This window comes from Mesoplodon densirostris, chromosome 18 (genome assembly GCF_025265405.1).
Source record: "Mesoplodon densirostris isolate mMesDen1 chromosome 18, mMesDen1 primary haplotype, whole genome shotgun sequence".
Lineage (NCBI taxonomy): Eukaryota > Metazoa > Chordata > Mammalia > Artiodactyla > Ziphiidae > Mesoplodon > Mesoplodon densirostris.
The window spans coordinates 14,183,698-14,203,092 of NC_082678.1; the positions used below are offsets into that span (position 1 = coordinate 14,183,698).

Below are 19,395 nucleotides of genomic sequence, written 5' to 3' on the forward strand. Positions count from 1 at the left end.
TGCCTATTAAACTAGTCCATTCCTTTGCAGACAAGCTAACATGGGGGTCACCCAAGAGGTTTGCCCAAAGTCTGTGAAGTGTTCTGAATCCTGAATGCAAGAGGCTGTGAGTCTGCGTTGTCTTAAAATGTTTTCTTCTAGGCTACGACTCTTAACTGGCATCCTAGACTCAGATTGGAGTCAGGGCAGCACAGGGCTGGGTGGAGAGAGGACAGCTCCGCAGTGCTCAGTCTCAGGGAGGAAGACAGCAGATCTCAAGGCTGAGCAGCGTCCACCAGTTGAGACTCCTGTGGAGCTGGGCCTGGGGCGAGGGGCAGCTGGCCTGTGGGGAGGCACCTTATGAACCCCTGTCCACAGCTGGACCAGCACCTTCTCTCTGCAGACACCCGAATACTTGTTGAAAGACATTTTATTATCACTATTCCATTCTGTCTACTCAGGGCACTGGATGAGATGACGGCTCAGAAGCAGAGAAGCTGGAGACAGGCCCCACCCTTCCTGTGAGGGCCAGAGGCACCCCTGCTGACAGCATGCAGGGGAGGACCCTGGGGAGCACTCACGCTAGTCACGGGCCACAGGCCCTAAGGTCTCCTGGGTGGGAACGGGAGGGCATGAGCTGTGTGGGGCAGACCCCACTCCACCTGGCCCTCTCGGGACCCGACATGCTGGGCTGGGGGCTTCCTCTCAGAGAAAGTCCTTCCCTTCCACCCTCCCCGCTGAGGCCCAGCCCTGGGGAGAGGAGTCAGACACCAACTCAAGAAGACAGGGACAAGGATGGGGCCTGGGGGGACGAGGAGCCAGCAGGCGAGGACAAAGACAGAAGGGCCAGGGTGAAGGGCCACCCCGCCCACGCAGAGCAGGGCCACTACACGCAGAGGGGAGAGAGCAAGGCAGAAGGACGACGCTAGTTAGAGACGGAGGCGGTGCTTTTGGAGAACTGTAGTGTTACTCTGGACGGGGAGCTCCCAGCCGGGGTCAGTCAAACGAGATGAGCTGGGCTTCGCTGCCCTGTGGCGGCGGCCCCTGTGGCTGCGGCTGCTGGGCCACTGGGGGCTGCTGCTGGGGAGGGCCGCTAGAGGGCGCCATCTGTGGGGAGGGACACATGGCCCATCGGTCTGTCCTCCCTCCCCAGGCCCCAGCCTCCCCACCCTATTAGGGCTCCTCTCCAGAACACGCCACATCCCAGCCTCACCCTGGTACTCAGGCCCCTCGAGCCTACCCTCCCGACTCCCTGCCCTCTTCCTGTCCCCAGCAGAGCCCAGACGCCAGGTGTTCCCGATTCATGTCTGTGGACCTGAGATGACGTGACCTTGGGCTTCTAAGTAAATGCGTGGTTTGCCACCTGTAGGTGTTGCTAAGTGTCTGTCCTGGTCCTGCCCGCAGAGCAGCCGTCCTGCCCTGCACTGGCTGCACTTCCCAGGGCAGCCCTGCTGCCGAGGTGGGTCCAGAGCAAAACCTGTCGCATCATGACCCACGGTGTTGGCCCCGGGAGAGGCTCACCTGCGGGTACACGGGCTGCTGCCCCGAGATGTAGGGCTGCTGCGGGGGCGGCAGAGGTGCGTCTTGGCCGGGGAGGGTGGGCATGAGATTCTGTGGAGGATAAAACAACCCCACACTGAGAAAGGAGCTCTGTGACCAGATAAACGCCAACCAGCGAAGAGAGAGCAGTGGAGGGGACCTGGGGCGGTGAGCAGAGGGTGGAGCCTGCCCAGCACTGCCCCCACCCCACCCCCCTATCCGATGCCCCCACAGCCTCTCACCTGCATGCCGTAAGGCTGGTAGCCCATGGACACTGACTGGCTCCCCATGTAGCCCATGGTGCTGGACTGCGGAGGCTGGGAGATGGCCGGGAGGCTCTGCGGGGCCTGGGAAGCCACGTTCTGTGGAGGGGAGGAGGCAATGGGAGAAGGCTAAGCCCAGGTGCCCCAGTGGCCCTGTGGGGGAGGGGGCAGCCTCCCCGCCTACCTGATAGCCTTGCGTGGGAGTGGGCTGGTAGGATGAGTAGGCTGGGCTGGTGGTGGGCCCAGTGGGGCCCTGAGGGGCTGCCTGCGTGCCAACGGCCCCTGCTGGGTACATGTAAGCGCTCACCATGCTGGGATCTGGAGGAAAAGAGGAAAGAGCTCACCACCCCGACGTGGGGAGGACGGCGGGGGCCCTCCTCTGACTTTTCCTTCTCCTTATGACTCTTGGAACCAAGTTTGTGTTTCACATTCTCACAAAACGAAAGTAAGTGAAATCAACAAAGATAGGAAAGGACCCCCAGAATATCACACTCTCCGAAGACCAGTCACACCCAAACTGAGGGATTGTCTGCAAGACAACGGGCCAGTGCTCTTTGGGAAGCCAATGTCACAGAATGCCAGGGCAGACCAAGGAACATTCTAGATTAAAGGTGGTGAGAGAAGCAGGATAGCTAAACACGTGACGGGTTTCCTGTTGGCACAAACGGGGTACTGGGACCGTGTGGGAGCTGAGCCGGCTATGGACACAGTCACAACACGGCCTCAGAGCCCTTGGTCTGGCATCTGTACCCAGGCCGTGGGGAGCATCCTGGTTTAGCAAATGCACCGAGGCCTCTAGGGGTGAAGGGCATCACGCCGGCTGTGCACCCTAAATCGGGTCAGAAGAAAAAGTGTGTGTGGAGAGAGGGCAGGTGCTGACAAGGAGATGTCTGGGAATCTGAAAAATTCTTTGTACCATTCTGCCAACTGTTTTGTAACTCTGAAATCACACTGAAATAATAAAAGAAGGGGTAGTGGTCCGGGGCTCATCTGGGCTGTTGGCCCTCCGCCCGCCCGCCGCTCCCCCATTACCTGCTGTGGCCCCAGGCATGCTGGGGTAGGGGCCGCTGGTGGCTGGGGCTGGCTGGCTCATGTACATGGTGTGCATGGGAGAGCCCTCCACTGAGCCCGCCGGGCTGAAGGTCCCTGCAAAGCTTGCTGGGCCAGAGGGCTGGTACAGCACGCCCCCCGCTGCGGGCATGGCCTGGAGCTGGGGATAGAGAGACGGCTTTCAGGGCAGTTCTCGGTCACCAGGGTGCCTGGAGGCAGTGGGACGTGTGGCAGGCACGTGCCTGGGCATAGGGCAGGGAGAAGGCTGGCATCTGGGCCCGCATCTGGATGGTCTGCTTCTGCTGCTCCAGGCGCATCTGCCGCTCCTTCTCCTGCTCCTGCAGGCGCTGGATGGCCAGCTGCCGCTGCACCTCCAGGTACTCCTGTGGGCCATAAGGCAGCCGTCAGGGCCGGCTTTGCCCCCCACACCCCCAGGGCTGGGCCACCGCTGCTGCACCTGCTTCTTCTGCCGCATGATCTCCAGCTTCTGGGCCAGCTGGATCTGGCGCTGGCGCTCGGCCTCCTCGGCTGCGCGGCGCAGCTTCTCCCGGTGCTCCTCCCGCAGGGCACTGAGTGCCCCCCGGGCGTCACGGATCTGCGCCAGCTTGTCTTGCAGCCCCTCGTAGTACACTGTGGGGAAGGGGCAGAGCGGGGGCCTTGGCAATGGCTCCCCAGCTGAGCGGTTGTCAACAGGGCGCAGCTGGCATAAGGGCTCCAGGGTGGGTGGGTGGGCGCGCACGCACACACGCACGCACACACTTCCTCCAGCTGACTGGCGCTCAGTGGGACGTTTCCTGCCACTGGGACTATCTCTTGTAGAACCCAAGGTCCCTCAGGGCAGCCCTGCCCACACGACCCCAGCCCTGATGATGCCTGGCGGAGGGCACCCACTGCCCCGAGGCGATGTGGCCGGCCCGACGGGAGCCCCCGTGGCCCCAGAGGGACGCCCGGGAGGGTGTGTGCGGCACCTACGCCTGCGCTCATCCAGCTGGTTGAGCAGCTCGAGCAGCTGGGGGTGCATGCCGTTGATGGACTGGAAAAGGGACAGCACGGCCGAGTCGTTGGTGATGCTGCGGCCCCGCACGTGGTTGCTCTTCATGCGGTTGACAAAGGTGGTGACGGCATTCTGCAGGGCTTTCAGGAACTGTGTGTGGCTCTCCTCCGACTCCCCGTTCTGGTATTGCTGCCGGGGCACAGGGGGTCTGGCTGAGTGCCTCCTTCGCCCCCAGGTCCCCGAGCAGGGGCAGGGACCCACCATCTGGCTATGCCGGCCGCTGAGCTCCGAGCCTGCTGCACATCTGACTTGGTCCTCCCGGTGGGTCTGCAAGGGGCACCCTCAGCACCTGGTTCACTCGTGAGGAAACTAAGGCCCAGGGAGGCTTGGGTTTTGCCCAGAGGCGCAGTGTGGCTGAGACAAGGCGTCCTGGCCCCACAGCCTCTTATTCCACTGGGCACCAAAGTGCAGAGCCCTAGGATATTCCAATCTATTCAGGGTAGGCCGCGAGTAGCCGAGCTCTGGCCCACAGCCAGCCCAGTGAGGTTCAACGGAGAGCCATGAGCTGCAATGGCCTGCCTCCAGGAGGTCGCTGCGGGCACAGCTCGGCCCTTCTGACAGATGCCTGAGCGGGGCCTAGCGCACTGCGCTCTGGGAGGCCAAGTATGCCCCCAGCCTGAGGAGGGAGCCATGGCTTACCTCACTAAAGGGGCCTCCGGCCGGATTTACAGGCTGAGGGTCTGTCTCCGGGAGGGGAGTCTGGAAGACACCAGAGAGTGACTGGGACTCCGCCCCTGACCTATCCTGGCAGCCCCCTCCCAAGGGATCATGGCCAGGAGCTCGAGAGCAGCCCCCTTACCTCCACACTGGCAGGGACTGCGTGTGCCTCCCCGGGCTGGGCAGCGGCCTCCGTCAGAGGCACCGGTGCGGACGGCGTGGGGCTCTTCCGAGCCTCCTCCTGCTTCTTCTCCCAGTAGTTCCGGTTGAGGTACCGGGCGAGCTGCACAGGCAAAAGGGGGTCACTCCCAAGAGCCAGGAGGCAGCAAGGGGAAAGTGCCACACACAGGGTGTCCTCACCTCGGGGTCGATGTCTTCAGCCAGAGGCGCCGACGAGTTCTGGGGAGACGTGGGGGGTGTGAGGCGTCATAGGCCGGAGCAGCAGCAACCCTGGCCATCGCTCAGGAGGCCTGGATGACGCAGCCATGACAGTGGACCCTACAGGCTGGCCAAAGCCTGTCCGAGCCCCAAGGGGCTCCAAAACTGTAGACAGGGCGCAGCGTGGTGCCCCACCAGCCCTCCCACGAACCACAGGGACAGGTGGGCAGGTGGCAGGGCTGCTCTCAGCCCCACCCACAGAGCCCTGCAGAGTTTGCAAGTGACTTTCTAAACCTTTTCTCCCACCTGCCACCCACCCCCTTTTTACAAAGAGAACTGAGGCCAAAGAGAGGCCGGGTCCATCCCCAAAAAGCAGACCTGTGACGGCCCCACTGAAGGCCAGAAAAACGCAAAGCACCTTTGACCCCAGGGGTTCTCACCTCCTCCTGCTCTGGGGGGCGTGGAAGAGACCAGGGTCTCGATAGTGAGACTGCCAGCCTTTACAGTGCCCTCTATCCCACAGGGGTCCCGACCAGGGAGCTGAGACCCGTGGGCGCCAGGCCGCACCCTGCCCCTGCCCATGAGACACGTGCCTCTGGGTTGGGGCACTACCCCCCCGCCTCCCCACCCCACCATGGGAAGGGGGTCCAAGTCAGTGGGGCGGAGCCAGAGGGCGGGCTCACCACAGGCGAAGAGTACAGGCTGCTGGCAGGGGGCGCTGACGAGGCCACAGGTGTGGGCTCCGCCTTGGGGTACGCAGCATAGGCCGACTTCTGTCTCTGCAGGAGAACCAGGAGGAGGGTGTCGTGAGGGTGCCCCTGGACTCCCCTGGCACCCCCAGACTCAGCGAGGCCACCCCCGGCTCACCATCCTCTCCTTCTCCTCGGCCTCAGACTGCGACAGGGCCAGGGCCAGCTGCAGCTCCTCCTCCTCTTGCAGGGCCGTCTCATCCCTCTTGGGGGGCAGCTGAGGATGGCAAGGCAGGGTGAGCCGGGCCGAGGGCTGAGGCGCCCCCACAGGCCCGGGCAGTACCTGGGACTGCTGCGACAGGGGGCTGGTCAGGTACTCCGGGGGCAGCTCCGTCGTCGAGGCGGCCTTTCCCTCCGCCTTCCTGGAGGAGACAGGATGCTGTACGTCATCGGGCACTGTACCCCTGGCCCCCCACAAGTTCTCAGGACACAGCCTGGGGCTTCCCTCCGACGTCCCCACAGAAGGAAGACGGGGATTCCACAGACCACGTTCCAGAGAAAAGCTGGACCCTCAAACCAGCTTTCACCTCTGGGCTGTGGAGCCCTGGGCAAGTCACCAGCCTAAGCTACAGCTCCCCCTCCTGCAAATGGGGCTCAAACACCCGCCTGGCTGCGGCTTTCCACAGAAAAGGACCTCCTGGTGGAGCAGCCTGCAGACACCACTTCACCAAGGGATCAGATTCCGTCACTGATGCTGGGACAGATGGACAGCACAGGCTCCCAGGCCAGCCGCACAGAACCTGTCTCTAATCACGAGGAAACCTTGGACCCAAACCCAGAGACGAGCCACAACAGCCTAGGCCCCTCAGCGACGTCCTCGTCACAAAAAATGAAGCAGATGAAACATGCTGGGTTAGGGAGCTGATGTGGTGGCTGGGTCCTGCCAGGACAAAACCACCACAGGATGTTACTGGGACACGGGAACCCTGGACAGGGACTGGGGAGTAGGTGTCAGGACCACGCTGATGCTAAATGCCCCAACTTGACAGCCAGCAGCAGTCACATGGGCAAAGTTCCTCCCGGGAAGCGCACGTAGGAGGTCGAGGCGAGGAGGACAGGGTGCCTGCAGCTCACTCTCAACTGGTTCAGGACACAACGTGTACGCGTGCGGACACGCAGGCAGATGCGGGGAGGGCAGGTGTGATGGAGTCAATGGGGCCGAGGGACCCAGGCTGTGGGAGGGGCAGGGTGTGTGTGTGTGGTCTCCAGACCGTTCCTGCATCTCTTCTCTAAGTGTCACTCCCAAACTAAGACGTTACAAAAACAAACCTGAGCAATTAGCTAGCAGGTCTCAGAGCCGGGGGCCCTGCCGGGCTCTGTCCAAGTCTGCCGCTCCCCCCGCCCGCGCCCCCCCGCCCCGATTACCAAGGTAGAAGCTGGCTCCGCTCAGTGTCCGAGGGGACTTACTTGTTGAGCTGCTCATAGCAGGGCTCGCACACACGCACCTCCTTCTCGATGCCAAACTTGGGGATGGTGGAATACTTGGAGGAGCATTTGCCGCAGAAGATCTGGCCACATGCCCGACAGTGGTGCTGCGACACAGGACAGGTCAGGGCAGCCTGGCCGGCCACCCCTCACGCCCACCCCCCGCCCAGCACTGCCCACTGCAGGACGCGCCAGACCGGGTCTCCCAGGCCAGGGTGGGCAGAAGGCAAGCCCAGGAGGCCACAAAGGCCCTGGGGGAACAGGGTGCACTTGCAAGCTCTCAACTGTAGCCTCCAGTTTGAGGAAAAGAAGTCAAATTAAGAAGAAAAATTCACAAAAAACATGCATGAGTTGTCCTGATAAACGAGTTCTGCTGGACGGTGAGTCTGGTGAGTCTGCTCAGATGTCCCAGGCCCCACCCTTTGCCACAGCCAGCCTGGGCTTCGGTGGGAAGAGGGAGGGTCCAAGCTGCACAGGCCAAGTCAGCTGAGGAGACTCGGCCAAGGGGCTATTGGCCGAGGCAACGCAGACCCAAACCCCCAGCCCCGGGCGTGGGGTACACTCCCGTTCCCGGAGGGGTGCAGCCTTGCCCGAACGTCACCTGACAGCACTGACCACCAGACACCAAGCCTAGTGACCCCACTCCCTACACCGCCAGGTCCCAGCCAAGAGAGAAAGGCCCGTGCATGGGTGCGGTGGTCTTGTGATGACAGCAGGTGGCCTGGGGTCTGCCCCGGCCAGGCGTGGAGCTAGGTCCCTCCCCAAGGCGGGTGCACTCACCTTGCGGGTCATGACCCCGAACTGCACCCGGCACCGGTGGCACTCCTCAGCATCCACCCAGTCGGGGGCCTGGGGACAGGCAGAGTCGGGTCACATAGTCCCTGCCCTCCCTGCCGATCCCCGCTTCCCACAGGTGTGTGCAGGGGACTGGAGCCAACTCACTGCAGACGTGACTCGAGGAAGGATCTCCCTCCAAAACAGCCTTCATTTCTTTCTAAAGACCTTACAGCAAGACTTCCCACAGCTCTGGGGACATATAAGTATTTGTCTTCACGGCTGTGGGAACCACAGCCCTAAGGCACCTTGAACTGGGTTCCTGTCTCAACCTGCAGACACAGCTGCATATTCTACTGAAATGAGTCAAGCTTTCTCGTTTTTGAGACAGATCAGCAGCTCACCTGCTGCCAACAGCCCAGATCCCAGGGCTTCCCTTCTGCCTTCTCAAAGCAGCCTAACGCCTAGACCTCCAGCACCCCGTGAACTCACTCTCTCCGCTGCAAACATGGCATCGCTCTCCTTGAACTCTGGGAAGACGTGTCCTGGAGAAAGGAGGCCACTGTTACCACCAAGTGCTGCCCTAGTGGGCGAGGCCCATAGCCTCACCTGCCCGAACCCACCTGCCCTGAGGCCTCCAGAGCCGCATCCTAGCTCTTGGCATCTGCCTCCCCAAACAGACAGAAGAGGCCCAGAGCCCCCCGGCAGCAGGCACGGTGACCCCACACTGCGCAAGGGCGTCTTGGGGCACAGCTCAGCCGGCCCGTCCCCCAGCTGGGATGGATCCCCACAGGCCGCTCTGTCCCGGGGACCACACACAGAGCCAGGCGCTGCTCCCACCTCATCAAGGCCTCACCGACATTCCCCAGTCCATCTGGCTCCTGGCCCCGCACCCCAGCCAAGTGTGCTTCCCGAAGCTCTTAAAGTTGGAGTTCCTAAGCTGTTTTTTGAGACATGGACCCCTTGGGAATCCCATAAAAGCTTTTTGTTTTTGGCCATGACGTGTGGCTTATGGGGATCTTAGTTCCCCAACCAGGGGTCCACCCAGGCCCCCAGCAGTGAAAGCCTGGAATCTGAACCACTGAATCGGCAGGGAATTCCCTCCCATAAAGCTTTGCGCGTTCTCTCTCGTGTATAACGTCCAGGGATTGAGAGCCTGAGGCCAGCTTACCGACCTCATCACGCAGTGTCTGCACGGTCCTGCCCACCCCGCGGCCAGCAGGCACCGCCCCTGCTCCCACTCCATGCCTCATCTTCAGGGCCAGAGGACGTGCCCTCCTCCCCCGCAGCACAGGTGGGAGAGGCCCCAGCCCACTCCTCTCATTCCATGCCTGGCAAGAGCACCAGCAAATCCTCAAACAAGGCCTGAATCCACCGCCCTCCTTGCCAAAGCCCACCACCTCTCCACTGGCACCGCAACAGCCGGGAGGAACGCACAGTGGGCCTTAAGAAGCACACCTCGGCTGCCACACCCCCACTTACAACTCTCTAGGAGTTTCCGCTGTGCCCAGAGCACAGTGCTACCCCCACCGCGCACGGGGCAGGCACAGCCATCCTTGGGCCCACCTTGTACAGGGCAGCCCCTCAACTCCTGGTGGCATGTCCCAGGCCTGGCGCTGGACCCTCCTGCTCCCCACTACCCTGACTCACCTTCCACCTTCATGATCTGGTATGTGTCCTGAACGACCTTGTATTTGGGCTCGTTCCGGAATGCATGTGCCCAGGCCTGAATCAGGTACAGGATCTTGTTTCGGACGTTTACTTCCACCTGCCTCTGTGGAGAAGGGAGGAAAGAAGATAAGAACTTTGGGAGAGGCAAGTGCCAAAGAGACATCTCAGCATGAAAAAGCAGCTGGCAAGACCCTAACACTCCGAGCAGTTGGGGCTGGCAGAGGTGGGGTGGGTCCCCCAAGTGGGGCACCAGGGCCATGTAGTGACCCACTCCCCAGACCCAGGCCTACTTTAGGAAGCCCTGTCCCCAAGGACAAATCCATTGCACCTGTCTGCCCACTCAGGAACTGGACTTATCTTTAACCGCCTAGGTGAAGCTGTGCATCCCTCAGGTGGAGGCTCTCAAACCCCTACTGCCCCATAACTACCTGTCTCTCCCCACCCCATCGCTGTGCCCTACAGGACCCTGACCGCCTAGCGAGCTCCTCAGCCTGTAACCCACTCTAGTGCCAGCTAAGGCCAGCCTCTAACAGGCAGAACCAATCAGGCCTGGGCTGAGGAAGCAGATGCAAGGTCGGCTGGCCCCCTCCTTCAAGTCATAGGCAGTGCGGGCAGGCGGGGGAGTGGCTCCAGAAAGTTCCCCACATACAGAGCCACCACCACCAACAAGCTAAAGAAGCACAGACAATCACATTTCTAGAGCTCTCTCAGGATCCTATCCACACACAACGCTCAGGATGGTGGGTCAAGAAAGCTGCTTCGAGACTTCTCTGGTGGTGCAGTGGTTAGGAATCTGCCTGCCAGTGCAGGGGACACGGGTTCGAGCCCTGGTCCGGGAAGATCCCACATGCTGTGGAGCAAATAAGCCCATGCGCCACAGCTACTGAGCCTGCGCTCTAGAGCCCACAAGCCACAACTGCTGAGCCTGAGTGCCACAACTACTGAAGCCTGTGCGCCTAGAGCCTGTGCTCCACAACAAGAGAAGCCACCACAATGAGAAGCCTGCGCACCGCAACAAAGAGTAGCCCGCCGTTTGCCACAACTAGAGAAAGCCCGCCTGCAGCAACGAAGACCCAACGCAGCCATAAATAAATAAATAAATAAATAAATAAAAATTTAAAAGAAAGCTGCTTCAAGACACCAAGCACAGCTCACGTGCCAGGGTTCCTGCTCTCCCCTGTAATCGGGGCCCAGTCAGTGGACCCCTTTCCAGGTAGCCCTGCCCCTGTGAGGACTCAGACCATGTGCAGTGTGAACAGGACACGATCATGCCAGGACAAGGAGGGTGGGTTCTAACTCCTCCGCTGTCACCCAGGCCAGAGCAGGGGCTGGCCAAGTCACCAGTCAGGGCTTTGGAGAAGCCCCGCCGTCAGCTCAGCCCCAGACGGGCTCCTGGCTGTGAGGCCCACAGGTGCCCAAAGGGCCCAGGCCACAGTGGCGGTGGAGCTGGTGCTGGGGCTTCACTCCCTGGTTGCCACCCAGGGCACCCGCACCCTCAGCTCCGTGGGATGCCCCTCACCCACAGAGGGGCGGGGGGCGCGTAAAACCCACTGCCCTGGCGTCCCTGCTCTGCTGTTGCTGTTCCCCAACTCTCCCTCCACAAGCACTCATGTGCCTCCCTGCTCAAAATTCTACCCAAGCTCTTTGGGGACCCCAGGCCTCCACTTACATCCTCTGCCCATGGCACACCTTCTCCACTGCTCAGGGAGCATCCCCTGACCTTCAAGACTCAGCTCCTGGCCCCCAGGAAGCCTTCCCAACCTTGCAGGAGGAGTGGGGTCTCCTCCACACCCCCAGACGCAGCCCCGCTGACTTCTGGGAAGGCCTGACCTCACCAGGCAGGGACCACGAACACTCGCCTTCCAGCCCTCCAGCACCTGGCACTGTTCCCACCAGCAAAGCCCCAAGAAGCCCGTGGGGTGGCACACCCCAGTCTGGGCCTCCCTGCTCCCCGCAGAGCGCCCACCTTCAGCAGCTCCTTCAGCTCCTCCATGGTCTGCTTGTTCGCCACCTCGTCATGAACCGTCTGGCCACAGTTCTTCACCACGGACTCCATGACCTGCAGACCCCAAGGAGGGGTAGACCTGAGTCTCTGGTCAGGGCAGGAACTCCCCGTCATGGATGGGCCCACCTCCCCACAAGAAGGCGGGCCTCCACAGGGTCCTCAGGCCACCCAGCCGGACAAGAAAGCCCGCGTTACAGCCTCTGAGGCAGGAAGCAGCCAGGGCTACACCTGCTTCTTCTAACTCCGTGTTTTATCACCAGGGATAGACACTGGAGTCAACCTCAGGGCCCACACGTGTCAGCCTCAGGTGGAACAGCTGAGGCATTGCTCCCAGCCCCGCCCCACGGCCCCAGTGCCTCCACTTCTGGCGGTACGCCCATCCCTGCTATCCCCACCAGTGCCACCTGGAGTACAGGGTCTGATTACCTCTAGGGCATACAAGGCCACGTGGGGATTCTTGTCATTGACTTTCTTCTTGATGGAGCTCACTGCATATTTTGCTCTGACAGGAAAAGGCATTGATAAAAGCAGAAAGAGAAAAAGAGAAAGAAAACAGCCTCTAAGACTGAGAAAAGCCCACCCACCACCTGGTCCCTGAGACACCCCCCAGGCAAATGTCCAGGTAACTGTGCCCTCCCAAGCTGTACAGAGAAAGTCCTTTAATCATCCCAAGATCTCAAAAACCCCAGCACACAGACCACACAGTCCTCCACCAGGGCCTAACATGGTTGGCTTCCATCCGGGCAGGATCTTGGAAGATGAGCGGACACCAAACAACCCTAGTCCACGGGGCGGCCACCCCATTGCTTTTGAGGGAGCACTTACTGCGTGTCCCCCTGGCGGATCAGGTCACAGATCTGGAGGATGGACTCCCAGTCGGTCTCCAGAAGAAGCTGGCTGGTCGCTTTGTCTAAGAAACGCACCATTACAGGGGCTCATCCTGCTCTGTGATTCCCCAGGTGGCCCCCCAGCTCAGCAACAGGCAGGAGGGACTGCCCTCTTCCCATTTTAGAAATTTGGACCAAACAGAAAACTACTGAAAATGCTCCTGATACCTGACAATAACCATGAAAGCACCGTCTTTCCTAAAAGACAAACAGCTTGGAAAATAACAATGGAGAACGCTGTTGTGAGCTTTTTACATGCCAAGTGCTGTTCCAGACACTTTACGTGAACTCACTCAACTCTCACACAACCTTAAGAATTAGGTGGTATTTCCACCTTCTCTGCAGACAGAGAAACCGAAACAGAGAGGTGAGGTCACTGCCTGAAGTCACACAGCTTGCTGGGGCAGAGCCAGAATCCAACACTATGCTCAGCTGCTTCTCAACAAAGAGAACTCCGCTGCCTCATCCCTCAGAGTTCCTGGTTTTTCAGAAGCTTAACCTATTTGATTAGCTCTCAGCTGAGGCATGGCTAGAGAGACACGCAGCAGAGACCCCAGTCCTCTGTTTCAAGTGTTTTGTGGGGCGCAGACAGGATCGACCCGCCAAGGATTCTCCAACTACCACCTCTAGTCTATGTCGCTGTAGCCTCAGACAGACAGATGTGCTGCTCAGGGGTTGCTCTCCAGCCCAGCCAGTACCATCTTCCCTGGAGTTGTACAAATGGTAAACATAGATCCGGGAGTAACTTCTGGACTGACCACTGAAGGGCTGAACAACCTCATAAGCTGACTTCCTCGGCCTGTATGTTCAATGAGCAAGGAAGGCGCCTCATCTGAGGTCCCTCTGAAACCATATTCAAGGAACACGGAGGGCAGGCTCGGGCTGACCATTCCAGTACCCAGAGCACCGATCCCAAACACAGAGCACACACGGTTTCATGGAGGGGTGGGGGCTCGCCCATAAAAATCGATTTTCCTTCCTAAAATCTGTGGCCTCCAGGAGGCTCAGAAGGATCAGCTATCCACCCCAGAAAACAGAGGAAACGCCTTCCTAGCCCTGGGCGCTTCCGGGAGCCCAGTGGGGACACAGGGCGCAGGTCTGGGTCCCTGGGGAAACAGCGCTCCAAAGAGCTTGGCAGGACCTACAGAGGACATTGCTGGCTCCACCCTCTGGGGCCCATGTATGGATCAGAACTCCCAAATCCCCCGCAACCTAGGTTTTGGTGGGGAGAGTCTACTGAGATTTTACTATTTCACTGAGTCACCCGTTTTCGTGACTCAGGACGTGAGGCCTGCTCGGCCAGACGCTGGTGGTCGTTTCCCCAAGGCTCCTGGCCCGTCTCCTGCGCGGACCCTCATTTACTCGGCCGGCGCCGGGGCCGCGCCCCGGACTGCCGGCCCTGCGTTGCCTGCGCGCCCGCCCAGGGCCCGGGTGGCGCGGCGGTCGCCCCGGAGCGCTGGGGCCCAGGGGCCCAGGGGCTTTCGCTCCGGGGGCGGGGGCCGCGTTACCTAGGAGACGCTCGAAGGTGCCGCTGCCGCGCCCCATGGCGAACCAGGAACCCGACCTGACGCCGCAGCTCTCCCCACAGCGAGCCGGCGCGCGCCCGACTTCCGCTTCCGCCTGCCGCCTCGGGTGCGTGCACGCGCACGTAGCTGGCCTGCTCGCGAGCCGCGGGGAGGCGGGCCTTTCCGCTCGCCCCAGACACTGGACCGCGCCCAGATTGGACCGCGCCCACTGAGACGGTAAGCGCCGAGAACCAATGAGCAGCCCGGGGGCGAGGCCTGGCGTCGCCAGGACGCCGAGCCACGGGTGTAGAGTGGATCGGGGAGCGGGATGTGTCTCCTGCTTGGGGCCATGGGTGTAGGGAAGACGCTGTTGGTGAAACGCTTGCAGACTATCCTTCCGCGCCGGATGGGGGGAATGGGGGTCCGGAAGGGCCTGGGGGTCCGGGGGCCGCTGGTGGCGAGCGGGGTGGGGGGGGGTGGCGAGCGGGTTGGGGGGCGCCCGGGCGGGGGGCGCCCGGGGCGGGGTCCGGCCAGCGCTCCCTCCTCGGCCCCGTTCGGAGACCTTGACTACCTCGCACAGCTGAGCTCCCGGGATGGGAAGGGCGACCTGGGCGATCTTCCCCCCACGCGGCCCACGGTAGGCATCCGGCCTCCTGCAGGTTTAGGAGAAGCGGGTCCCCTTGCGGTTAGAATAGCGCTTTGGGTTCCTTTTTTTTTTTTTTTTTTTTTTTTTTGGCAATATTTATTTATTTGGTTGCGGCAGGCGGGCTCCTTGGTTGCGGCATGCTTGTGGGATCTAGTTCCCTGACCAGGGATCGAACCCAGGCCTCCTGCATTGGGAGCCCGGAGTCTTCACCACTGTGCCACCAGGGAAGTCCTTGGGTTCCTTTAAATGGAAGCTGGGGTCTGGCGGGTCAGTGTGTTCAGTACAGACTTAAGGAGGTGGTGTCGCCGCGGGGAGCCTGGCTCCGCCCAGACAGAGTCCCAGGGGATCCGGAGCCTCCCGCCCCTCACCACTGGTCAGACTGCATTTGCTGCTCGCCGTATGGGGCGAATCCCGCTGGTGGGCGTTGGTGCCCTGGCCACAGCCAGCCCTGAGGGTTCTGGACGCCTGGGAGCATCTTCAGGCCTCCTCCCGTACGGGTTCCGCCTTAGGGCCTAGACACTTGAGAAGACCTATGCTGGGGGTTAGGTTGCAGTGTAAAGGGCTGGGCACGTTGCTATCCAGGAATTCCGTGTGGGAAAGCACTTGTGGTGGTCTCTGTGCATCCTGGTTTTTTCCACAGGTGGGTACCAACCTAACGGACATCGTGGCTCAGAGAAGGATCACCATCCGGGAGCTGGGGGGGTGCATGGGCCCCATCTGGTCCAGTTACTATGGAAACTGTCATTCTCTCCTGGTAGGTCGTTATTCTCTCCTGGTAGGTCGTAATCTTTTGAACTTCCTTTGGGGAAGTATGTCCCTATTCTAGCGTTGTCTAGTCCCCAGTTTCACTTTGTGTGGGATAGAGTTTGGTTTCCTGGGCAACTGTACGAGTCAAGGAAACAGGGTCCAGACTAGAGTTGCTTCCTTCTGGGACCCCAGCCTGATCCCTAGGGCTCCTGAGCCCAGGCTAATGTGAAAACTCACAGAAGGCTTGCTGAGGGCAGTGTTCCTTTTCTGCAGGTAACTGTGCCATCCACTCACTGCCTTATTGCCCTGGGTATGTTTTTACGTTTTATGTTTGAATTTTATATCCCCTGGTTCGTCCCATCCTGGCAAGGCCTGTGCCCCAAATTCTAGGACCCTTCCTTGGAAAAGTAATGGCCACACAAGTAGAGACTTCCGCGTAGGTGGAAACAAATAAATAACACCGGTCCTTCTTGCACAGCTCGCTCCCCTCTGCTCCTGCCTTTCCGGAAGCCTTTCTCGCTCTTCCTGAGCCAGGCCCGTGATGCGAGGAGAGGAGGTTTGGCAGGGATGGTGTTCCATCGCAGGGGGGTCCTGATTTCCATTTACTTCTTTCCAGTTCATGGTGGACGCCTCTAACCCCACCCAGCTCTCTGCATCCTGTGTGCAGCTCCTGGCTCTCCTTTCGGCAGAACAACTTGCAGAAGCATCGGTTCTGATTCTCTTCAACAAAATGTACGTGTCCGTGAGCTGAGACGGAACGCGGGGGTGCCCCAGGGCGGAGCTCCTGTGGAGTGTAGCCAGGAGGGTGGCTCGTTAGGGAGGGGGTGCAGCGATGGCAGCCCAGTCTGACAGGTATTGCTTTCACTCCAGTGACCTGCCCTGTTACATGACCATAGAAGAGATAAAGTCGTTAATCAGGCTCCCGGACCTCATTGCTTGTGCCAAGCAGAACATCACCACGGTAGAAATCAGTGCCCGGAAAGGCACTGGCTTGTCAGAAGTGCTGCGCTGGCTCGAGGACACCCACAGAACGAATGGTTGACTGCAGGGCCAAGAAGCATGGCTGGCCCGCTCTGTGGCAAGAAGGCAGAAGGAGCACTGCTTGGCCTCTGGCCATCTGCTGCTTTTATAAGGGCAGGATAAGCCCTAGAAGATGGGGTTCTGTGCTGAGTTGCAGTGATGGGTAAACTGAGGCACCCAGGTTATAGAATTCCTGACATCTGCCCTCTGGCTCCAGCGCTGGGAGAGGAGGTCAGGCCTCCCAGTGGCTTGTGTCCTACACCATCCTGGGATGGTTCTAGGGGATTTGTTCCCCTCCCCCCAGGAGAGCTGCTCTGTCAACTCTGACACAAGCTCCAACCTGTTGCGTTTCTGATACCTTGACAGTATAAGGAAGCTTGTGGGAAAACACCTATTCCTTGGTGCATTTGTGTCCAAGGGCCTCTGTAACAAATCGCCACAAATGGTGGCTTGCAGCAGCATAAACTTACGTTCACGGTGCTGGAAGCCAGAAGTGGGGAGGCTCTGAGGGAGAATCCATTCCCTGCTTCTAGTGGCTGCTCGTGCCGCTTGGTGTCGTTGGCTGTGGCTCGCAGGACTTGAACCTCTGCCTCTGTCTTCACGTGGTCTTCTCTTCTCTTTTTATAAGGAGGATGTAGGGCCCACCCTAAATCCAAGGTGATTTCATCTCAAGATTCACAGTTACATGTGCAAAGATCCTTTTTCCAAAGGTCACCTTTGCATGTTCCGGGGGTTACAACTTGGATGTATCTTTTGGGGCCACTATTAAACCTACTGCAGTCTGGTAAGAAACCCTCTGCTTCTGCGTGTGGTTGTGAGTTTCCTACAACAGCTTCCTCTGTCTCAGCTGGTGGTCTAGCTCATTGGGCCATCGGCCCAGGCCCTCAGCCTCCTCGCGGTTTCCAGTTGGTCACACTGTGGGCGTGAGGGGAGCTCTGTTCTACAGAGGTTTTAAATGGCGCCCCGAGAAAGCTCTGTATGTCCTGCAGGGCAGTGCAGTCTCAAGTCTTCCCTTCCCTGTTGAAGCGATAGGCCTCCCAGTTCAGTGCTGCTGTTCCCTGGGAAGGTTTTCAGCTGGCTCTTGGATGTACAGGGCCGGTGCCGCCTTCTCAGGCAGACCACGTAGGTGCCAGTGGCCCCCCTCCATGGTGGGTCTGTGGAGATTTCACAGGACCCACAGTGACTGGCTGGCAGATGTCCCCCAATCTCAGGGCACCGAGGAGAGCATGGCCAGACCTTGAAGTGTCAACCATTCATGGGCCACATGCCTAGTTCACCTTTTGGCTTGATGCAGGTGTTTTAACAAAGCATTTTAGCATTTTCCAAATGAGGCTGCTACAGGTGGCACTGTTGAGGCCCTCTGAGGGCTTTTGGAAGGCCGGCATGGCCTCCATTGGTCTCATGGGGACCCAGGGCCCCAGCACCCCTAGGTCTCTCTAGGGCAGGAACAGTTCACACCAGCCTGCCTCGGCCACCCCTGTGGTTGTGTCTTTGCCCCAGCCACTCTGACCCCAGGGCCAGACATCCAGGCCCAGAGGGGACAGGCAGGGCTACATCCGTACTCCAGGAGATTGGCCTGAGGGGCCTGGGCTCCCGTTGCCCTGTGTCCTCGACCTGCTCCTGTTTCCCTAGGTGCTCTGAGAAGCGGCTCTTGGTTGGAGTAAACGTCCTATGCGAAGAGATCCTGGAGCTGGGCAGGTGATCCTGAAGAGCCCTGAAAACAGTTTTCCCAAGACCTGCAGGACAGAACAGCCGGTTTTTTGAGGTGGTGACTGGCTGGACGGCTCAGGCTGAGGCCATGGAACGGTGCTCTGCGGTGCCCGTAACACCTGAACACGGGTGCAGCGGTGGTTTGGAGCCCCAGTGGGGACCGCTCTGTGACTGTGACCCTTTAGGGGGTGCTGGCCACCTGGAACCTGTCTTTGCCCTTCTGGGATGAAGTGAGGTTCTGAGCAGAGGCTGTCTGGGACCTGAGAATCTAATGAGGGGCTGGGCACTCTCCCTGGAGAACGTGCCACCTGCACACACTCCCCATTCGCCCAGGTTACAGGGTGAGCTTCTGAACGCTGGGGTCCTCCTAGGCCCCCCAACACCACCCCCCAAGGTTGGCTATCAAAGGGGCCCATCCACCCTCAGTGTCCCCGTTCTCAGAATTGCCTACAGAGCTTGGCAACATGGTGGCTGGACAGCCCCAGAGCTGCTGACGTGGCCTGAGTGCTGCTGCGGCCTCGCCACCCACCCCGCTGGCTCCTGGACTCGGCCATGCTCTGGCTGCCCCCAGCCCTTCTTTCCTTCTGCCAAGCCTCCCACAGGGCCTCCTCTCCTCCCCCTTCGTGCCCTCCCATCCCAAGCCCCTGCTCAGTGTTTCCATCAGGTTGTCCCCCACCCCCACTCTGGTCAGCTGCAGGTAAGAGAGCTCCAGGTCAACCAGGGCTTCAGTTCCCACCAAGCCTTGCTTCAAACTGCTAACGTGCCAGAAATGGCACGTAAATTCCACCTTCCATGTCCTCCACTGAGGGTGCTGGGGACTGTGCCAGAGAGCAGGAAAAAAACAAAACGGCTCAGGAAGAGACACAGGTCGGGGGAGAGACGGACCTGGGATTTCCAGGTCCCTGCTACGAGCAAAGGCCACAAATTTCAGGACAGTTCTGAACGGCCCCATCCAGTGATGGAAATGCCCACTGGTGCTTGGAAAAGCCACTGAGCCTGCATCTCCAGGTTTCCAAGTATGGACTCCAACCACGTAGTAAGTGACACCTGGGAATAATGTGCTGCTCAGATCTGCTGGGTTTTATTACCAAGAAAAAAGAGTGTTTCAACTAGGGGAGGAGACTGCCTTCCTCTACGGCTCCTAAGCTGACATGCAGAACAGGCCAACCTGAATGACAGCCTCACGTGCAAACCAGCAGGCCCCCTGTTAGCGCACCTTATAAACTGGTGTGTCTGGTGGTGGACACCTGCCCCTGCTGTTGGGTTCCTCTGCTGTTCTTGGTCTGGGCCTAGTGAGTGCCGGGATCTAAAAGGAGCAGCAGAGCTAAGTGGCCCT

At 60.0% G+C, this 19,395-nt stretch overlaps 2 protein-coding genes across 4 annotated transcripts; one reads left to right on the forward strand and one right to left on the reverse strand.

Moving 5' to 3' along the window:
• Positions 1–391: 391 nt before the first annotated feature.
• Positions 392–14,051, reverse strand: HGS (hepatocyte growth factor-regulated tyrosine kinase substrate). 2 transcript variants are annotated; one of them, XM_060082369.1, is made up of 22 exons: positions 13,940–14,051; positions 12,370–12,454; positions 11,971–12,046; positions 11,506–11,598; positions 9,519–9,642; positions 8,361–8,413; positions 7,875–7,943; positions 7,077–7,201; positions 5,953–6,031; positions 5,788–5,886; positions 5,604–5,699; positions 4,903–4,941; positions 4,685–4,825; positions 4,525–4,584; positions 3,804–4,014; positions 3,289–3,461; positions 3,074–3,214; positions 2,814–2,991; positions 1,966–2,099; positions 1,761–1,880; positions 1,501–1,590; positions 392–1,086 (listed from the first exon to the last, which is right to left on the reverse strand). In XM_060082369.1, the coding sequence occupies exons 1-22, from the start codon at positions 13,974–13,976 to the stop codon at positions 976–978; spliced, it is 2,334 nt and encodes a 777-aa protein (XP_059938352.1). In that variant the 5' UTR covers positions 13,977–14,051; the 3' UTR covers positions 392–975. The 2 variants fall into 2 exon arrangements, with proteins under 2 accessions (XP_059938352.1, XP_059938353.1); XM_060082370.1 differs by lacking the exon at positions 4,525–4,584.
• Positions 13,862–17,225, forward strand: ARL16 (ADP ribosylation factor like GTPase 16). Of its 2 annotated transcripts, XM_060082374.1 has the most exons (5): positions 14,231–14,325; positions 14,515–14,573; positions 15,223–15,336; positions 15,946–16,061; positions 16,200–17,225. In XM_060082374.1, exons 1-5 carry the CDS (start codon positions 14,265–14,267, stop codon positions 16,369–16,371), a joined length of 522 nt encoding a protein of 173 aa, XP_059938357.1. In that variant the 5' UTR covers positions 14,231–14,264; the 3' UTR covers positions 16,372–17,225. The 2 variants fall into 2 exon arrangements, with proteins under 2 accessions (XP_059938358.1, XP_059938357.1); XM_060082375.1 differs by lacking the exons at positions 14,231–14,325; positions 14,515–14,573 and adding an exon at positions 13,862–14,173.
• Positions 17,226–19,395: the final 2,170 nt, after the last annotated feature.